The following is a 17189-nucleotide window of genomic DNA, read 5'->3' as shown; positions in this document are numbered from 1 at the left end:
GACTGCGTAGAGGAGTGGTCACCACAATATATATAATAAGAAAACCATCAACTGGTATGAATCGCACCGAATAATGTACCTGGACTGCGTAGAGGAGTGGGACACCACAATATAAATTAAAAACCCTGAACTTGTATGAATCGCACCAATAAATGTATCTGGACTGCGTAGAGGAGTGGTCACCACAATATATATAATAAGAAAACCATCAACTTGTCTGAATCGCACCAAAAAATGTACCTGGACTGCGTAGAGGAGTGGTCACCACAATATAAATTAAAAACCCTGAACTTGTATGAATCGCACCAATAAATGTATCTGGACTGCATAGAGGAGTGGTCACCACAATATATATAATAAGAAAACCATCAACTGGTATGAATCGCACCGAATAATGTACCTGGACTGCGTAGAGGAATGGTCACCACAATATAATAAGAAAACCATCAACTGGTCTGAATCGCACCAAAAAATGTACCTGGACTGCGTAGAGGAGTGGGTCACCACAATATAAATTAAAAACCCTGAACTTGTATGAATCGCACCAATAAATGTATCTGGACTGCATAGAGGAGTGGTCACCACAATATATATAATAAGAAAACCATCAACTGGTATGAATCGCACCAAAAAATGTACCTGGACTGCGTAGAGGAGTGGGTCACCACAATATAAATTAAAAACCCTGAACTTGTATGAATCGCACCAATAAATGTATCTGGACTGCGTAGAGGAGTGGTCCCTACAATATAATTAAAAAACCCTCCACGGGTCTGAATTCCAAAAAAAAAGGATCTGGACTGCGTACCCAATTTGGTACCGGGGCCACAATACCTCCTCCAACCATGGTACAGAGCATTCATCATTGAGACCCCATCAAGTATGTTAAAGACAGACAGAGTCGAAGTGTTATTGGTTGACTTTGTAAACCAAAAAACTGTCCCTGTTGCACATAGTCGTGCAATGAAGAGTGACTTTTTCATTTAAAGGCTCCATCTTTCAAGTGTAGTGTTTGTAAGTCATATTATACTTTTGGTAAAATTTGTTTAATTTGTTCCTCTTTATGGTAACTACTAATAGAATTAAAGTATTAAATAGACGCGGCAATTCCTCTTTATGGGAATTAGTAATAGAATTAAAGTATTAAATAGAATTAAAGTATTAAATAGAGTGGTATAGAGTGGTAGTGTGGTATAGAGTGGTCCCCACAATATAATAATAAAACCCTCAACTGGTCAGAATTCCACCAAACAAGTATCTGGACTGCGTAGTGGGGTGGCCCCGGTACCCAATTTGATACCGGGGCCACAATAAAATAAATACACCCTTAACTGGTCAGAATTCCACCAAACAAGTATCTGGACTGCGTAGTGGGGTGGCCCCCGTACACAATTTGATACCGGGGCCACAATAAAATAAATACACCCTCAACTGGTCAGAATTCCACCAAACAAGTATCTGGACTGCGTAGTGGGGTGGCCCTGGTACCCAATTTGATACCGGGGCCACAATACCGCCTCCAAGTTCCAAGTGTAGTGTTTATAACATCTTAACACTACACTAATTCTAGCACGTCAAAACCTCTTGTTTTAAATAATGACAGGGCATTTAACTTTTGATTTAATTTATTGAATTTGTTGGCATTTTCTTTTACTTTTTGAACATGGCAAACGACTGTTGAATGGTCACATAATGCCAAAAAAATAGTTGCAAGATGGAATTGTCCTTGGGCCCTCCCACCCACCCTTATGTTGTTGAAATAGGACATGCACACTTTAACAAACCAATCATTTCAGCGACAGGGCCTACCAAACAACTGTGGCTGAAATGATTGGCTTGTTTAGGCCCCCACAGCAAAAAAACAATTCATCTCTCCCTGCACAAACTTAACAGGCTCTACTGAGGAAAGATGTCGTCCTCATCCTCAACCTCTGATTCCTCTCCCCCTACAGTGTGTACTTCCTCCTCCTCACACATTATCAATTCGTCCCCGCTGGACTCCACAACCACAGGTCCCTCTGTACTATCTGGAGGGCAGTGCTGTACTTCATTGAGGAATTGATCATTCATTTTTATAAACATCATTTTTTCAACGTTGTGAGGAAGCAAACTCCTTCTCCGCTCACTGACCAGGTTCCCCGCTGCACTAAAAACTCTTTCCGAGTACACACTGGAGGGGGGACAACTCAGGTAACATAGAGCCAGTTTGTACAGGGGCTTCCAAACTGCCTTTTGGAGTTCTACCACGTCACTACCTCAAGTTAATTTAGATTGCAAGGCTTGTAAATACTTTGAAGATAAAAAAAGCAGGCTGCACAGACTGTGGAGCTAGAAAGTGAAATTAAATGGACCACGTTACTTTGGTGGCTATCTGTATTCCCCACCCCCCCCCCCCCCACCCCCGCCCTACACTTGTAGTTGAATATAAAAAAATGCAGCCTGCATAGACTGTAGAACTAGAAATTCAAATATACAAAGAAATGGACAAAGACAGTTTGGTATCTGTCTGCATCAGATCCCCTCTCCACTAGGAGTAAAATAGAAAACTATTCAGCCGTTATATAATCTAGAATATAAATAGAAATTGAGAAAGGCAATTTGGTATCTGTCTGCATCATAATCATCAACATCCTCCTCAGCGCCAGCTACACCAATATCCTCCTCCCGATGTACAACATTCACACCTTCATTAGCCAAATCTGTAACTGGACTGTGGGTGATCCTTCCAGCATATGCAGAGGGCGTGCTGCAAATGCTGGATGGAGCCACCTCTTCCCGTACAGTGATGGGAAGGTCAGGCTTTGCAACCACCAACACCCTTGGACTGGCCTTGGGGATTTGTGATGTCATCTGTTTAGAATGCAGAGTTCTTTGCTGTTTTGTTGTTGTTGCTGACAGCATAACTCTCTTAAATTTTTTGTAGGGGGGGGGAGGAGGAGGGCTTAGATCCTTGGGTGAAGCTGGACCACTAGTCATGAACACAGGCCAGGGCCTAAGCCGTTCCTTGCCACTCCGTGTCGTAAATGGCATATTGGCAACTTTACGTTTCTCCGCTGATGATTTTAAGTTTCTCTTTTTGCTACTTTTACTTAACTTGGGCTTTTTGGATTTTACATGCCCTGTACTAGGAGATTGGGCATCGGGCTTGGAAGACGACGTTGATGGCATTTCATCGTCTATGTCATGACTAGTGGCAGCAGCTTCAGCATTAGAAGGAAGTGGGTCTGGATCTTTCCCTACTTTATCCTCCAAATTTTTGGTCTCCATTATATGTAGCACAAGATACTGCAGAATGTGTGAACTTGGTAATATTGCAGACAGTACCAATGGACTTATACTGCTGGATTGGTTTTGCAAATTTAGTTATAATTATTTTATTTTTTTAATTTATTTTTTTTAGTGTGTTTTTATAACTTTTTTTTTATTTTTTAAAAACTTGGGAATAATGGGTAAATAACTATGCCCTTAGAAGCACAGAGCACAGGACACAGCACCACTGGACTGAACAGGACACAGCACAGGACCCAGCAGCACCACTGAACTCAGCAGGATAGAGCACAGGATACAGCACCACTGGACTGGACTGATATACTACAGAATGTGTGAACTTTGTAATATTGCAGTACCACTGGACTTTTACTGCTGAATGTGTGAACTTGGTAATATTGCAGTACCAATGGGCTTATACTGCAGGATTGGTTTTGCAAATTTTGTTGTAATTAATTTTTTTTTTAATTATTTTTTTGTATTTTTTTTTATAACTTTTTTTTATTTTTTAAAACACTTGGGAATAATGGGGAAATAACTATGCCCTTAGAAGGACAGAGCACAGGACACAGCACCACTGGACTGAACAGGACACAGCACAGGACCCAGCACCACCACTGAACTCAAAATTGACAGAGCACAGCACACAGCACCACTGGACTTTTACTGTTGAATGTGTGAACTTGGTAATATTGCAGTACCAATGGGCTTATACTGCAGGATTGGTTTTGCAAATTTTGTTGTAATTAATTTTTGTTTAAATTAATTTTTTGTATTTTTTTTTATAACTTTTTTTTATTTTTTAAAACACTTGGGAATAATGGGGAAATAACTATGCCCTTAGAAGCACAGAGCACAGGACACAGCACCACTGGACTGAACAGGACACAGCACAGGACCCAGTAGCACCACTGAACTCAAAATTGAAAGAGCACAGCACACAGCACCACTGGACTGATACTGCAGAACACAGCACAGCACAGCACAGCACAGCATAGCACAGCACAGCACAGCACAGAACTAAACAGCACAGCACAGAACTAAACAGCACAGCACGAGATCTACCAGGACAGAGGACCACCTAACACACCCTCCCTCTACCCTGATCAATGCCCGAGTGAAGATGGCGGCGACTAGCGGGGAATTTATAGGATCCGAGTATCGCGAGATCCGACAGCGGGATTATGACTCAGAGCCTCGGTTTCAAGTTTTCATTTGGCGCCAATACCCGGATCTGTCTCGGATCTGACTCGGATCGGAAAGGTTCGGGTGGGCTCGGATTCACAAAATCCGAGTGCGCTCATCTCTACTGGATATGCACTCACTCTTCCATTTCATCGCAAACATTGCCCATAACATAGAGGCCTTGACTAAACTATTTGATAATGTCACAGACCAGATCCTAAACTTACTAGAAATTCAGACTGACACTTAGCATTTCATGTTAAGGTACTTAGCATTAGTTGGTACTTGATTACATTACAGCAGCTCAAGGGGGCATGTGCCAGATAGTAGGCCCCATCTGCTGCTCGTACATTCCAGACAATTTCAGTGTCCCCATTGCAGCCCATATTTCTGAGATCCACAAATTGAAAGACAAATTTAGAAAGCTAGATAATCACCCTGAATATGATCTAGACAGAAATGGCTGGTTTTCATGGTTAAACCCGGCTAACTTGTTCAAAGGTCTAGGAGGATGGGTTATGGGAATAATTAAATTGATAATACAAGGATTTTTACTAATTTTTGTTTTCTTCCTGGCCATCAAGATTTTGATATTGACCATTAAGAAAATCATGTCCATGAAATGCTCCAAGAAGGAAACTGTGAATGTGAATGTGGAAATTAATTAAACAGAGCATTATGGCAATCTGTATTACATGGACTATGACGCAGATAAAGATGAATGACAATATGCTACCAAGCTGTCAAGTCAAGACAACAGTATAATGTTACAAGCTCATATTTGATTATGTTGTTCTATTTTTTATCATTTATAGAATACATTTTTTAAGCATTGTATTATGTTATACTAGGGATGATGATTTGCAAGGATCACCTATACATAAGTATGGAACTGTGTGTCCCATCTTATTGCAGCCTTAGGTTAGGTAAGATGACTTAGGGCTTATATGGGTGAGAATTGTAAGGTAGAGACAGATAAGGCTTAATTTAATAATCAAAAGGAGGGAAATGTGAAAGAAATAATGATGCCTTTAATTAAGTGATGTAACTTGTATAGAAATATTTGGTATCACAATTAAATTAGTTAGAATAGCTTAGGTGCAGAAGTGCACAGTTGCAGTAATTGTAATTAGAATGGCAAGTTTTTCTCTAAGCTGAGAGAAGAACCGTAAAACTGAGATAACAGGGTGTCCATACTACAGGCTACAAGCAGGGCCCGCCTGGGACTAAAAATCAGCCCTGGCATTTACAGCACAGAGGCCCACCTGCTGTGGGCTCCATGCACTACATTGTTGCACGTGATATGACGTCGCTGGTGCAGTGCAACATGAAGCACCAGCACAAACTTATGTATGGTCTACTGCCCACATGATCATCTCCCTTGTTCTGCAAAGCACCTAGAGCACAAGGAAAATGCATAAAACACACTCTTATAATACATCAATAACCCCCCACATTACAGCAACCGCATGACCCCCACATTACAGCAACCAACATTAACCCCCACATTACAGCTACCAACATGATCCCCCACATTACAGCAACTAACATGACCCCCCACATTACAGCAACCTGCATCAACTTCACATTACATCATCCAGCATCAGCCCCACATTACAGAAACCAACATGACCCCCCACATTACAGCTACCAACATGACCCCCCACATTACAGCAACCAACATTAACCCCCCACATTACAGAAACCAACATGACCCCCACATTACAGCAACCAGCATCACCTTCACATTACAGCAACCAACATGACCCCCCACATTACAGCTACCAACATGACCCCCCACATTACAGCAACCAACATGACCCCCCACATTACAACAAGCAGCATCACCTCCACATTGCAGAAATACCCTCTCCTACTTATTAGCAATACTAATCCCCAAACACTACAACATAATCACCACCCTCACACTACAGCAATACCACCAATTATACGGGTGCCACTGTAGAGAACAAATGTTCTGCTTTTTTCAAATCTCCCACAAAATAGCAGCAGAGTAGTTGCACACATATAATTAACAAGTACCCCTTTCTCTCAATTAAGCTGGGATGGCAGAATTTTCATGAACCATTCCACACAAAATAAAACGCTAACAAATATATCAGAAAAATAACATAACTGTTGAATGATCACCTGACCCTACACTGCCACATTAAAAGTATTTCCATCTACAGCAAAATGTCAGAGGAAAATAATCTTTTTACTACAGTAATTGGATAAGAGTCTTTTCTATTCATTTTAAATAACACAGTATATAAATTAAGGAAGATAGAGAAGGTGGGTGAGAGATAATTGGATGTGAGCCATCAGTTTGATTAGATAGGAAACATTTAGATTATTTACCTGGAGACGTCTACCCCGTTGATTCCCAGGCAGGGCCGACAAGAGGAATTTTGGGCCTCGATACAGCAACTTCTTGGAGCCCCCTCAATAGTTGACAATGGCAAAGACTTGTGCGTAAAAAAATCACTAGGCCACCCCCTTTGGCAGAAGTTCATATTATGCCACACCGTAGTGCTCCCAGTTCATATTATGCCACACCGTAGTGCTCCCAGTTCATATTATGTCACACAGTAGTTCCCCCAATTAATATGCCACATAGTAGTGCCCCCAGGTTCAAATTATGCCACACATTAGTTCCCCAGGTTCAAATTATGCCACAATAGTGCCAACATGTTGGAATTATGCCACAATAGTGCCAACATGTTCGAATTATGCCACACCATAGTGCCCCCAATTGATATGCCACATAGTAGTGCCCCCAGGTTCAAATTATGCCACACTAGCACCCCCAGGTTCTAATTATACCACACAGTAGTTCCCTAGGTTCAAATTATGCCACAAGAGTGCCCTTATGTTCATATTATGCCACAATAGTGCCCTTATGTTCAAATTATGCCACAATAGTGCCCTTATGTTCAAATTATGCCACAATAGTGCCCTTATGTTCAAATTATGCCACAATAGTGCTAACATTTTCAATTTATGCCACACGATAGTGCCCCCATGTTCAATTTTTGCCCCACAGTAGTGACCCCAGGTTTAAATTTTGCCCCACAGTAGTGCCCTCCAGGATCAAATTATGCCCCACATTAGTGCCCCCAGATTCAATTTAAGCCCCACAGTAGCGCCCCCAGGTTCAAATTTTGCCCCACAGTAGTGACCCCAGGTTCAAATTATGCCTCACAGTAGTGCCCCCCAGGATCAAATTGCCCCAGGTTCAAATTATGCCTCACAGTAGTGCCCCTAAGGTTCAAAATATTCCCCACTGTAGTGCCCTCCAGGATCAAAATATGCCCCACAGTAGTGCCCTCCAGGATCAAATTATGCCCCACAGTAGTGCCCCCAGGTTCATAATAGTGCCAACAAAGTAGTAATCAAAAATACATTGCACATAATAAAATGTATACATACCTGATTATGGCGCTGTTCTGGGCGCTGAGGAAGGAGGGACCTGCAGCTGTCAGCTTTTGTGTGATGGGAGCACCCACCGGCGAGCAGGAGACAGAAGAGGCTCTGAGGAAATCTGACAGCAGGAGACAGAAGAGGCATCTGGAAAGGGGGGGAGAGACGGAGCAGCGCTGGGCTGATCCGCGTGTGCGGCACTGGTAGCAAGTTGGCTGGTTCCTGGGGAGAAGCCAGCCACCCAGCAGTCAGTGAATGTTGGGGCCGGTCACTGATAGGCTAGGGCCGGCCCCTTTAACTCTGCTGTACACACTGCCTTGCCGGGACCTGACTGTCAGGTCCTGGAAGGCAATGATAATGAATCCGAAGGGGCCCTTCTGGTCATCGGCCCTTCTGGCATTTGCCAGAACTGCCAGATGGCCAGTCCGGCCCTGGCTACAAGACAAGATAAGAGGGCTGCTCATGAGCAGAAGTTTTGCAGAGATGTTTAAAGGACATAGTAAACAAAAAAGAATTGTGCTAATTATTACACACCCTAAACACAAAGATAAGTTGTGCATGCAATGTTCTTTGTATAAATACTAGTATGTAAAGCTTCAATAAACAGAGTTGATTTGACAGACTCCTTTGTGACTGATCAAATCTCCAGCGCTGACCAAATCAGAAGGGATCTTTATAGGTGACAACGGGCTACTAAACTGCGGGTTTGAAAGAGTGGAGATGTTGCCTTTAGCAACCAATCAGATTCTAGTTATAATTTATTTAGTACATTCTACAAAATGACAGCTAGAATCTATTTGGTTGCTATAGGCAACATCTCCACTTTTTCAAACCCGCAGTTTAGTAAATATACCCCAAAGTCTGGTTCTGTTAACACTAGTGAACTTGCTACCAAACACAAGCTACTATTTGTATCTCCTATATTACTCCTATATCTCATCAGACCCCTATCAATAAAAGAAATTAAAATTAATAATAATATAAAAAGTTATCGGGGAAGTTGGCAGGATTTTATAGTGTGGGCTTCCTGAGCTAGAAGAAAACTGCCAAGAAAATGTCATCACTTAAAAACCAGCACTTTTGCAACCACAAACGATTTTAGGTTTAGAAACTGCTGCATATCGCCAGCAATTTTAGTTTTCACCCTTTAAACTGCTGGATAGTAAATGCTACGGCTTGGAGGGAAAAATCTTCTGCAATGTGTGGCGATGTGTGACAGTTTCTAGACCACAAAGAAAAATCCCTACTTACAAAATGTAGTTCAATCGCCATGTACAGTAAAACAAATATATTATTTTGCAGCCTGCATTCAAAGTTTTAGACAACTCTATATCAGTCAGGCTCTTTGTGTATAATAAGATTGCATTGAATGGGTAAATGTTCATGGTATTAGAAATTGATCTACATTTGTTGTGATGAAGTTCATGCAAATAAACACTTTAGCCCTTTAGCCGTTTATTAAACTTGCTATGTAACTACTTCAAACCTGACTGTTTTGCACATTGCACCAGTAAGAATTTCTGCTGTACCTCTTAAAAATAATATAATTGATAGTGATAAATATATGCATGTACTAATTGTTGCCATTTGAAATTAAGCATGGTTAATTTGCTATTACCTATTTTTCTTTTTGTTATTTCAAATCAATATCACATTAACATATGTTTATAATTTTAAGTCTGACTATATATTTTGTGAGGGATATTAAAATCTTGCTATGTAAGCCCATAAGAAATTGTTCTTGGTCCAGGCTTTCAGCCAGTGCATCAGTGCCAGAGAACTGCTGTGCTTCTAACAGCCTCTAGCTACTGGAATATAAAATAACAAGAACAAAAAAGAAAACTGTTCATTCTGACTGTCCACAAGACGCTTGCATATCCTTTTGGAAGCTGGTGGAATAAGTCAGTTTTAAATACACCTTACACTCAGCATGCTTCTGTGTATGTTATTTTCCTATTAGAGTAGGGACAGAACCTATTATGAATGAGCTGTGTGCTGAGGCTGCTGCTGCTATTCAGAAGGAGGAAGGGTGTGCACTTTGGTTTATTGTTCTCATCTGCCACACTCCTTGAAACACACTCTGAAAACTTAGACCAACCTTACCGCCATCCTCTTGATTCCGACAGTATAATTAACCACTTTTTCCTTTATTAGCATCATAAGACAGGAGTCTACTTCTCAACTCTGAACCTGCCTTATTCGTATTCTACTTCTACATAACACATAGGTTTACAGGAGAACAATAAAAGAGAAGACTGGATTTTCTTGTTGATATAAGGAGATTACTGGAACTATTTGTTGCTGACCTGCTTTTTCCTAAGTGGGATACAAAAAATAAAGAAAGCTCTGTGTCTCTCCAGCTGTCAGAATGTGGCAAGAAGCATTGAGAAGACGCCACTATTTTCTTGAGAGGACAGAGGATGTGGTTACTAGGCAAGAGCAGCAGAAGTCCAGAGACTGGCTTTATGAGTCCTATTACTGCATGAGCCAGCAGCACCCTCTCATCATATTTCTGCTCCTGATTGTGATGGGAGCATGCCTGGCATTGCTTGCTGTCTTCTTTGCTTCTGGGCTGGTAAGGATATTTCAATTAAAACATACCACACAATGTTTGCACTGTTAAAAATAAGTTACAGTAAAAGCAGAATTTATATTATACTGTATGTAATTCATAATGTTCTTGTTTATTGTAACAGTATCTATTATGGGATGCATAGCAAAATTGGCAATATGAATAATCTAATATGTATTTACAATGTGTTTTTAAGCTCAAATTGCAGAGATTGGAGAACCTGACAAGTATTACTAAAGTATTGAATTTTTATATTGACAATGGTCTATGGAATATAGGTTACTTACGCATAGCTTCAATTTAGGTCACTCTCTGCACATATTCTTTTTCTCTTTTAATGCTATAGTGAATTGCTGCTCTACAGAAGTCATGAATAACTTGGTTGCCTGGGATTTATGGAAAACTTCTCCATTAACTAGAATAAATAAAACCTCTTAATGTGTTATATGTCAAATTGTGTATTAATTTATCATTGTGGTAGCTTTTATACTTTATAGAATGTACTATATATTGTAAGAGGCTCATGTACTATTTAGATACTATAAAATGTAGTCAATTGTATTACCATTAACTGTGGCCTGATATTTTCCATAAGTGTTGTGTTTCTGTAAACCCATTTCTAGCATTCACAGTGAGCCTTATTCTAAACATGGCACGCTATTTAAGGTATATAGGTTATGTCCTTGATTCATATTGAAGCACTGGAATGAACATACTGTGTTTTAAGTAGCTGAAGGAAAGTAATTGGGAATTGCTGCTGTAGATTATTTTACCAGCTCTTAAAGTGGCAAAGTTTACAAATATCATAAAAGTCAACCCATATGCCAAATACACAAAAGTGGCTATAGTAATCCAGTAACACTGCATTTGATAGCAAAAGATTATCAATAATTAGAATTCTGTGAGAAATAATTTTCAATGGTAAACGCTGAGAGCTCCAGTGATAATTGGATCATTTAGAAGCTATCAAGAGGAGCTATCAGTTCTGATTTTACACAATAATTTATGCATATATTCCATAAATTACTAATAGTTAATTAATCTAATAACAAATGCATGTTGAAAAGCTGCATTTAAAATATAGCATTTGGTGCATCGGTGCACAATGGATGCTTCCTAACAAGTATTCCTAACAAGTAATAGAAAAAGCCCTAAAACCAGCAAAAATTGAGTTTTTGATGGATTTCGGGCTTTTCCGGCTATCGCAAAGCATGGGATAGCTAATTTATGATGGACAGTGGCGGCACAAATATGTGTAAACCGGTTAGCATATCCCCTGAGAATTGCCTGTCTAATCGCTAAGTTAACCCTTACTGCTCTGGGTCAGTATTGCTGAGTATGACTCAGCTGCTTAGACAAGATTTTAATGATAAATTGCAGATATAACAGATTTTATTATAGCTGCGATAAGTGGTGATACCAATTTATTGTTATCGTCACTCGATAATGAATAGGCCCCATAGTGACAAACATTGCACAGTTGTCATACAAGAAAGTTGTCACGATCTGCCTGCAGCATACTGCTTTGCCTGGCAGCTCCTGCCTCCTGGACTATCAGACTTTATCATTTGTGTTCATTTTATGTGTTAGCAGCAGTACCTCTGATCGCCAGAGGTGCTGCTATAGTGCCTGTTGTGCCCCTAGTTCCTTAGAGGTTAACACTGCTTCACGCATTATCTCATGCACCTGGCTGTGTTACATTTATACCTGTCTCTCCCAGCATTCAGGGCTGGTTATTGTTGTCCCATCCTGTTGTTCCTTTCCTCTGCTGAGCTTTTGGTTTCATACTGCCTGGATCTCTCCATATTACCACTTACCTTGATCAGCCATCTACCCGGTATTTATTCCTGCATATTCCTGTATATTCAGTATTCAGCAATAAACTTTGTGTGTTTTTACCTGGCTCCTGAGCTGCACTTGTATTTGAACCGTGACAAAAGTAAGAGTTATTTAGGAGCTTGCCAAAATGGTAACACACATCACAGATACTAATCTACTTAAACAGGTTAGTGCATGGCTTAGGGTGTCAAAATGTTGGTGATTGCTCTGGATAATAGAAGCAGGCAGCATAAAGATATTCCTGACTGACTAGCTGCATTAATGCTCCCCAGTACTTTTCAATAAGTATCAAGTGGTGGAGATTGTACACTCAGTTATGTATTTCAGACTTTGCAGTTTTTCATACCATCTCCCATTATTCCTTTCTCTCCACACCGCCTTGCCCCTCCATGCCCAAAGTGTTGCCCCTCCCACTGTCCCCACCCCTGCTACCAACTGCCACCACTCTTGCTAGCCCACCTACCTTATCTTTCTTCATTCCAGGATCTGCAGATGAAGTCCACACCCCACTTCACTTGCCCTTTGACCCCATCCCATCTCACCTGCTCTGCTCCCTGTCTCTTGAAGCCAAAGCAGTCCCTTACCCTGCCTTTATTTTTAATTATCACCCTAGCTCCTTGCTTCCTTTTGACTTAAAACTTCTTGAACAGGTTTTACAATGGAGTCACCTCCTTTCTCTCTCTTCACTCCCCTTTTATCCACTTCAATCCTTATTTTGCTTCATCCACTTCAACGAAACTGCCCTCAATAAGTCACTAATGACCTTCTCCCTGCTAAATCTAAGGGACACTTCTTCGATCTTTTCCTTCTGAACTACTCTGCTGCCTTTGATACCATTGACCAACCGCTAGTTTTGCAAACTCTCCAATCTATAGGCCTCTGTGACACTGTGCTCTCTTGGTTTTTGTTTTATCTCACCAGCTGCTACTTTTCGGTTTCTACACCCGACTGCTTTTCTCCCTCTACACCTTCTTTCACCTCCTGAGCTCCTTTGGTCTCCAATACCACCTGTATGCTGATGAGATACAAATCTATCTTTTCCTCCCCTGATTTCTAGTCCCCCACCTCACCAGGCCTCCCTCACCCCCACCTGCCTCTTTCCAGTGATAACCCTAACCTCTTCTCTGTCCCTCAAGTCAATTACCTAAGAGTCAACCTAACTCCCCTCCTTTCCTTCAAACTTCAAATTCAGTCCCTCTCCAACTCCAGAATATAAAGATCTGTCCATTTCTCATAATGGAAGCTACCAAAACTCTTATTCACTCCCTTGTAATCTCTTGCCTTGATTACTGAAACCTCCTCTTCTCTGTACTACCAAAATCTCGCCTTGCACCTCTTTTCTCTCCTGATGCTCTATCTCTGCTGTCCCTCTCTGCCAGTTGCTACACTGGCTTCCTGTGGGCTACAGAATTACATTTAAACTCCTCACCATCACCTAAAAAGCTCTAAAGCAACCCCCCACTACAGCGACCACTGCCTCACTACCACACCATTACCTCTTCACACTCCCAGCTCCAGGACTTCGCTTGGGCTGCTGACCACCCATACCTTTAGATTAGTCTCTACTCTTCAAGGCTCACGCATGCCCTTAAAACTCATTTTTTTTATTTAAACCTTTAAGCCCTCCTTCTAAATCCTTTGCCTCAGCTATCAACTTTTCTCCCCCACTCGGTACCACCCAATTTGTGTCTTCCCTTTAACTTTAGGATGAGCATGGCTCTCTTTCCGTATCTTCTGTTTCTACTGTTGCATCACCCTAGCTGTTTTCTTGTGCCCAGGCCTACTTCATGTTGGACCTTTTAATCACTGTCACACTCTCATAAATAACTTGATCTGCATTATCAAGTTATCTATGTCCTATCTCTTAACCAGTAGATGTCTGTCTTTTTTATAAATATGTTTTTTTATAAATACTGTATTATGTAATGTGTTATAAATCATTGCTGTATGTGTACTGTATACTACTGTAAATTTAATGTACTACACTACAAACAATAGAATTGTCTTTAATAATAATAATAATAATAATAATAATGATGCCATCTCAAGTTGGAAATAGCCGGGGGTGGTTCCGGAAATAATGCTTTATTAGTGGGAAAAAAAAGCATTCTTTAATTGGCCTTTTTTAAAATAAAATGTTCAGTTTTTTAAAAACGTATTTTTTTTTGTATCTTTGTAGGAGTACTGGAACCGGAAGCCCAAGTCCAGTCTTCCAGTTCCAGTACGCATGTGCGAGCAGACATGCCAGCTCACGCATGCACAAAGGGACACTTGACTGAACTAGTGAGTGATAAGACTCTTCAATATTGCCCAATATACTACTATATTTTTAACAGAATAATTTCCCTAGCACACAATTGAAATGAGACAGTGCTCCAGGGTGCTAATTGTTTTCGGTGTGGCTATTAGAAGAGGAGCCATTCTTTTTTGTGCCCTCTTCTAAAATATACCACCCCTATGCTGACCAGCCCAAAGTTGTTTTCTGATTTGACAATAAATCTATTCCATTGTATCCATATTATATTTAGGGGGATCCTTATAATTTTCCATAACAATGGACTAATTGAAGGGCATATTTGCCTCTTCTGAAGGTCTGACAGAATTACTATAGCTACCCCCATGCACCATTTAACTAGGAATTTCGCTAGGACCTTTCTGTATTGTGAGGGGGGCGGGTTTGGTGAAGTGGAAGTGGGAATAGTTAGATTTAGTAGACCAGAGGTGAGACATTGTATTTTCTGTCCCCTTCTCCATGTATTAAAAGCAATCATCCTTACCTCACCAAACCAAAATTTGTCTGCTGTTTGGCCAATGCACATCTTTCCAAATATGCCACACTGAGCAAATATGCTGTGTTGAAACATTTGAAGTGACAGTTTCTGACGACTCTGTTCTTTCTAACAGCCAGGATAATAACTTTTCTGTTAACAGTGGCATGGCAATACAAAAATGTTGACAGGTGAAAGTAATACAGAATTCTGTTTTTAGAAACATGGAACAATCAATAGCCAGTATCGCTTCAACCAATGGTTTGCTGTTTCCCTGGTGCTAAGATTCAGTATTTGATAGACCAGAATGACAGATTATCGTATTATCTATGTTGGTAACAATAACAAAAAAATAAATAAACCTGAATAATTCTAAAGAGTCATTTTAAGAAACTAAGCAGTAAGCTGAAGACAATAACTTCCAAGGATGTGTTCTCTGGAATAATACTGATGGTATACAGTGCTGTGCCATACCGCCACTTCTTCTACTGCTTTGATTGTAAAACTATCAAATTCAATTCACTTACATTTTGTATACCATTACTTCTAAATTTCCACTTTGACCACTAATTGGGATGCATTATCTATGCTAATCTCTATATAAAGTTATTTGCCTTGAAAGATGACAGTTTTGTGATATGACTGAATGGGGTATTTAAGATATATGTGAGGGGTGAGGTTAAGCTAAAAAATAGTTTTGCCAAGCAACCAGTGTTTTAAGTTAGTACTGAGGGAGGAGAGGTTAGAAGGGTTATGACTGCTGACAAGATGATCCCTCTGTCACAATTAAATATAGAAAACAGCAACTCACTTACAAATTCCAGGAAAAATATGTAAAAATGCAAAATACACAAACTAGAATCAAGCATAAGTGTTTGTTCAAAACTTGGAGAGCTTGAGTTATAATTTAAGGAACCTTATGATTTGATTGATGGTGATACACTGGATAATTAACTTAATGGGTACTAATATTCTTGGTTATACTCTCTTTAAGATTGATTTGGTGAATAGAAAAGGTGTCAGATGATGTCTCTCTACTAGAAGGGATCTGAAAGTGAGCATGAAGGATGCAGGTTTTGAGATATGATCATTCTGAAACATTATGAGAGGGGTATCACATAAGTTTAAGAAGAGGCAAGTTAATTGTTGGAGTATGATACAATTCACCTCATGTAAATGATGGGGTCGAGAACCAGCATCTAGTGCAGATAATTGTGTAATTGGGCAGTGCTGTAATTTTGTGAGACTCATCTTATTACTACTACTCTTCAGTTAGTGGAACTTCAAAACTAGTATGGAACTAATAGGCATGAATCATTGGAAATTATAATCTCAGACAATGGGGGGTATTCAATTGTCCGAGGGTTCAAGCACGGAAAAACTAATACCATTAATACGGTAATCTCTCGCTGGATTTCAGCTCGCAGCTCCCTGCGGACCAATTGAATATGCCCCAATGAGTTTATTACAAATAAAAGTAGTGATTAAAATTAATGATTATAATGTAGCCTTTATTTTGTCCTATTAGAAAAAGTGTATGTTGATTAGAGATGAGCGGGCTCGGATATCTGAAATCCGAGCCCACCCGAACGTTGCCGATCCGAGCCATATCCAAGACAGATCCGGGTATTTCCGCCAATTGCAAAACTGAAACCGAGGCTCTGAGTCATAATCCCGCTGTCGGATCTCGCGATACTCGTATTCTATAAATTCCCCGCTAGCCGCCGCCATCTTCACTCGGGCATTGATCAGGGTAGAGGGAGGTTGTGTTAGGTGGTCCTCTGTCCTGCTATATCTCGTGCTATGCTGTGCTGTTCAGTTCTGTGCTGTGCTCTGCTCAGTCCAGTGGTGCTGTGTCCTGTGCTCTGTCCTTCTGAGTTCAGTGGTGCTGCTGGGTCCTGTGCTGTGTCCTGTGCTCTGTCCTTCTAAGGGCATTGCTATTTCCCCATTATTCCCAAGTTATAATTTTTTTTAAAAAAAGTTATAAAAAAAATAAAAAAAAAATAATTATAAAAAAAAAGAAATGTAAAAAAAAATATCCAAAAACAATCCTGCAGTATAAGTCCATTGGTACTGCAATATTACAAAGTTCACTGATTCTGCAGCATAAGTCCATTGGTACTGCTATATTACAA

General features: G+C 40.3%; 1 protein-coding gene across 1 annotated transcript in view; it reads left to right on the top strand.

Annotated features, from left to right (window-relative positions):
- The first annotated feature begins 9793 nt into the window (after positions 1-9793).
- Positions 9794-17189, top strand: part of ADCY2 (adenylate cyclase 2) — a 1242889-nt gene continuing 1235493 nt past the window's right edge. The window contains exon 1 of the mRNA XM_075212755.1: positions 9794-10450. Within this exon, the coding sequence (XP_075068856.1) occupies positions 10244-10450 (207 nt within the window). The 5' untranslated portion in view covers positions 9794-10243. The remainder of the gene's footprint in view (positions 10451-17189) is intronic.

The sequence above is a fragment of the Mixophyes fleayi genome, chromosome 5, assembly GCF_038048845.1.
Source record: "Mixophyes fleayi isolate aMixFle1 chromosome 5, aMixFle1.hap1, whole genome shotgun sequence".
Classification (NCBI taxonomy): Eukaryota; Metazoa; Chordata; class Amphibia; order Anura; family Limnodynastidae; genus Mixophyes; species Mixophyes fleayi.
This window is presented reverse-complemented; position numbering and strand designations above follow the sequence as displayed.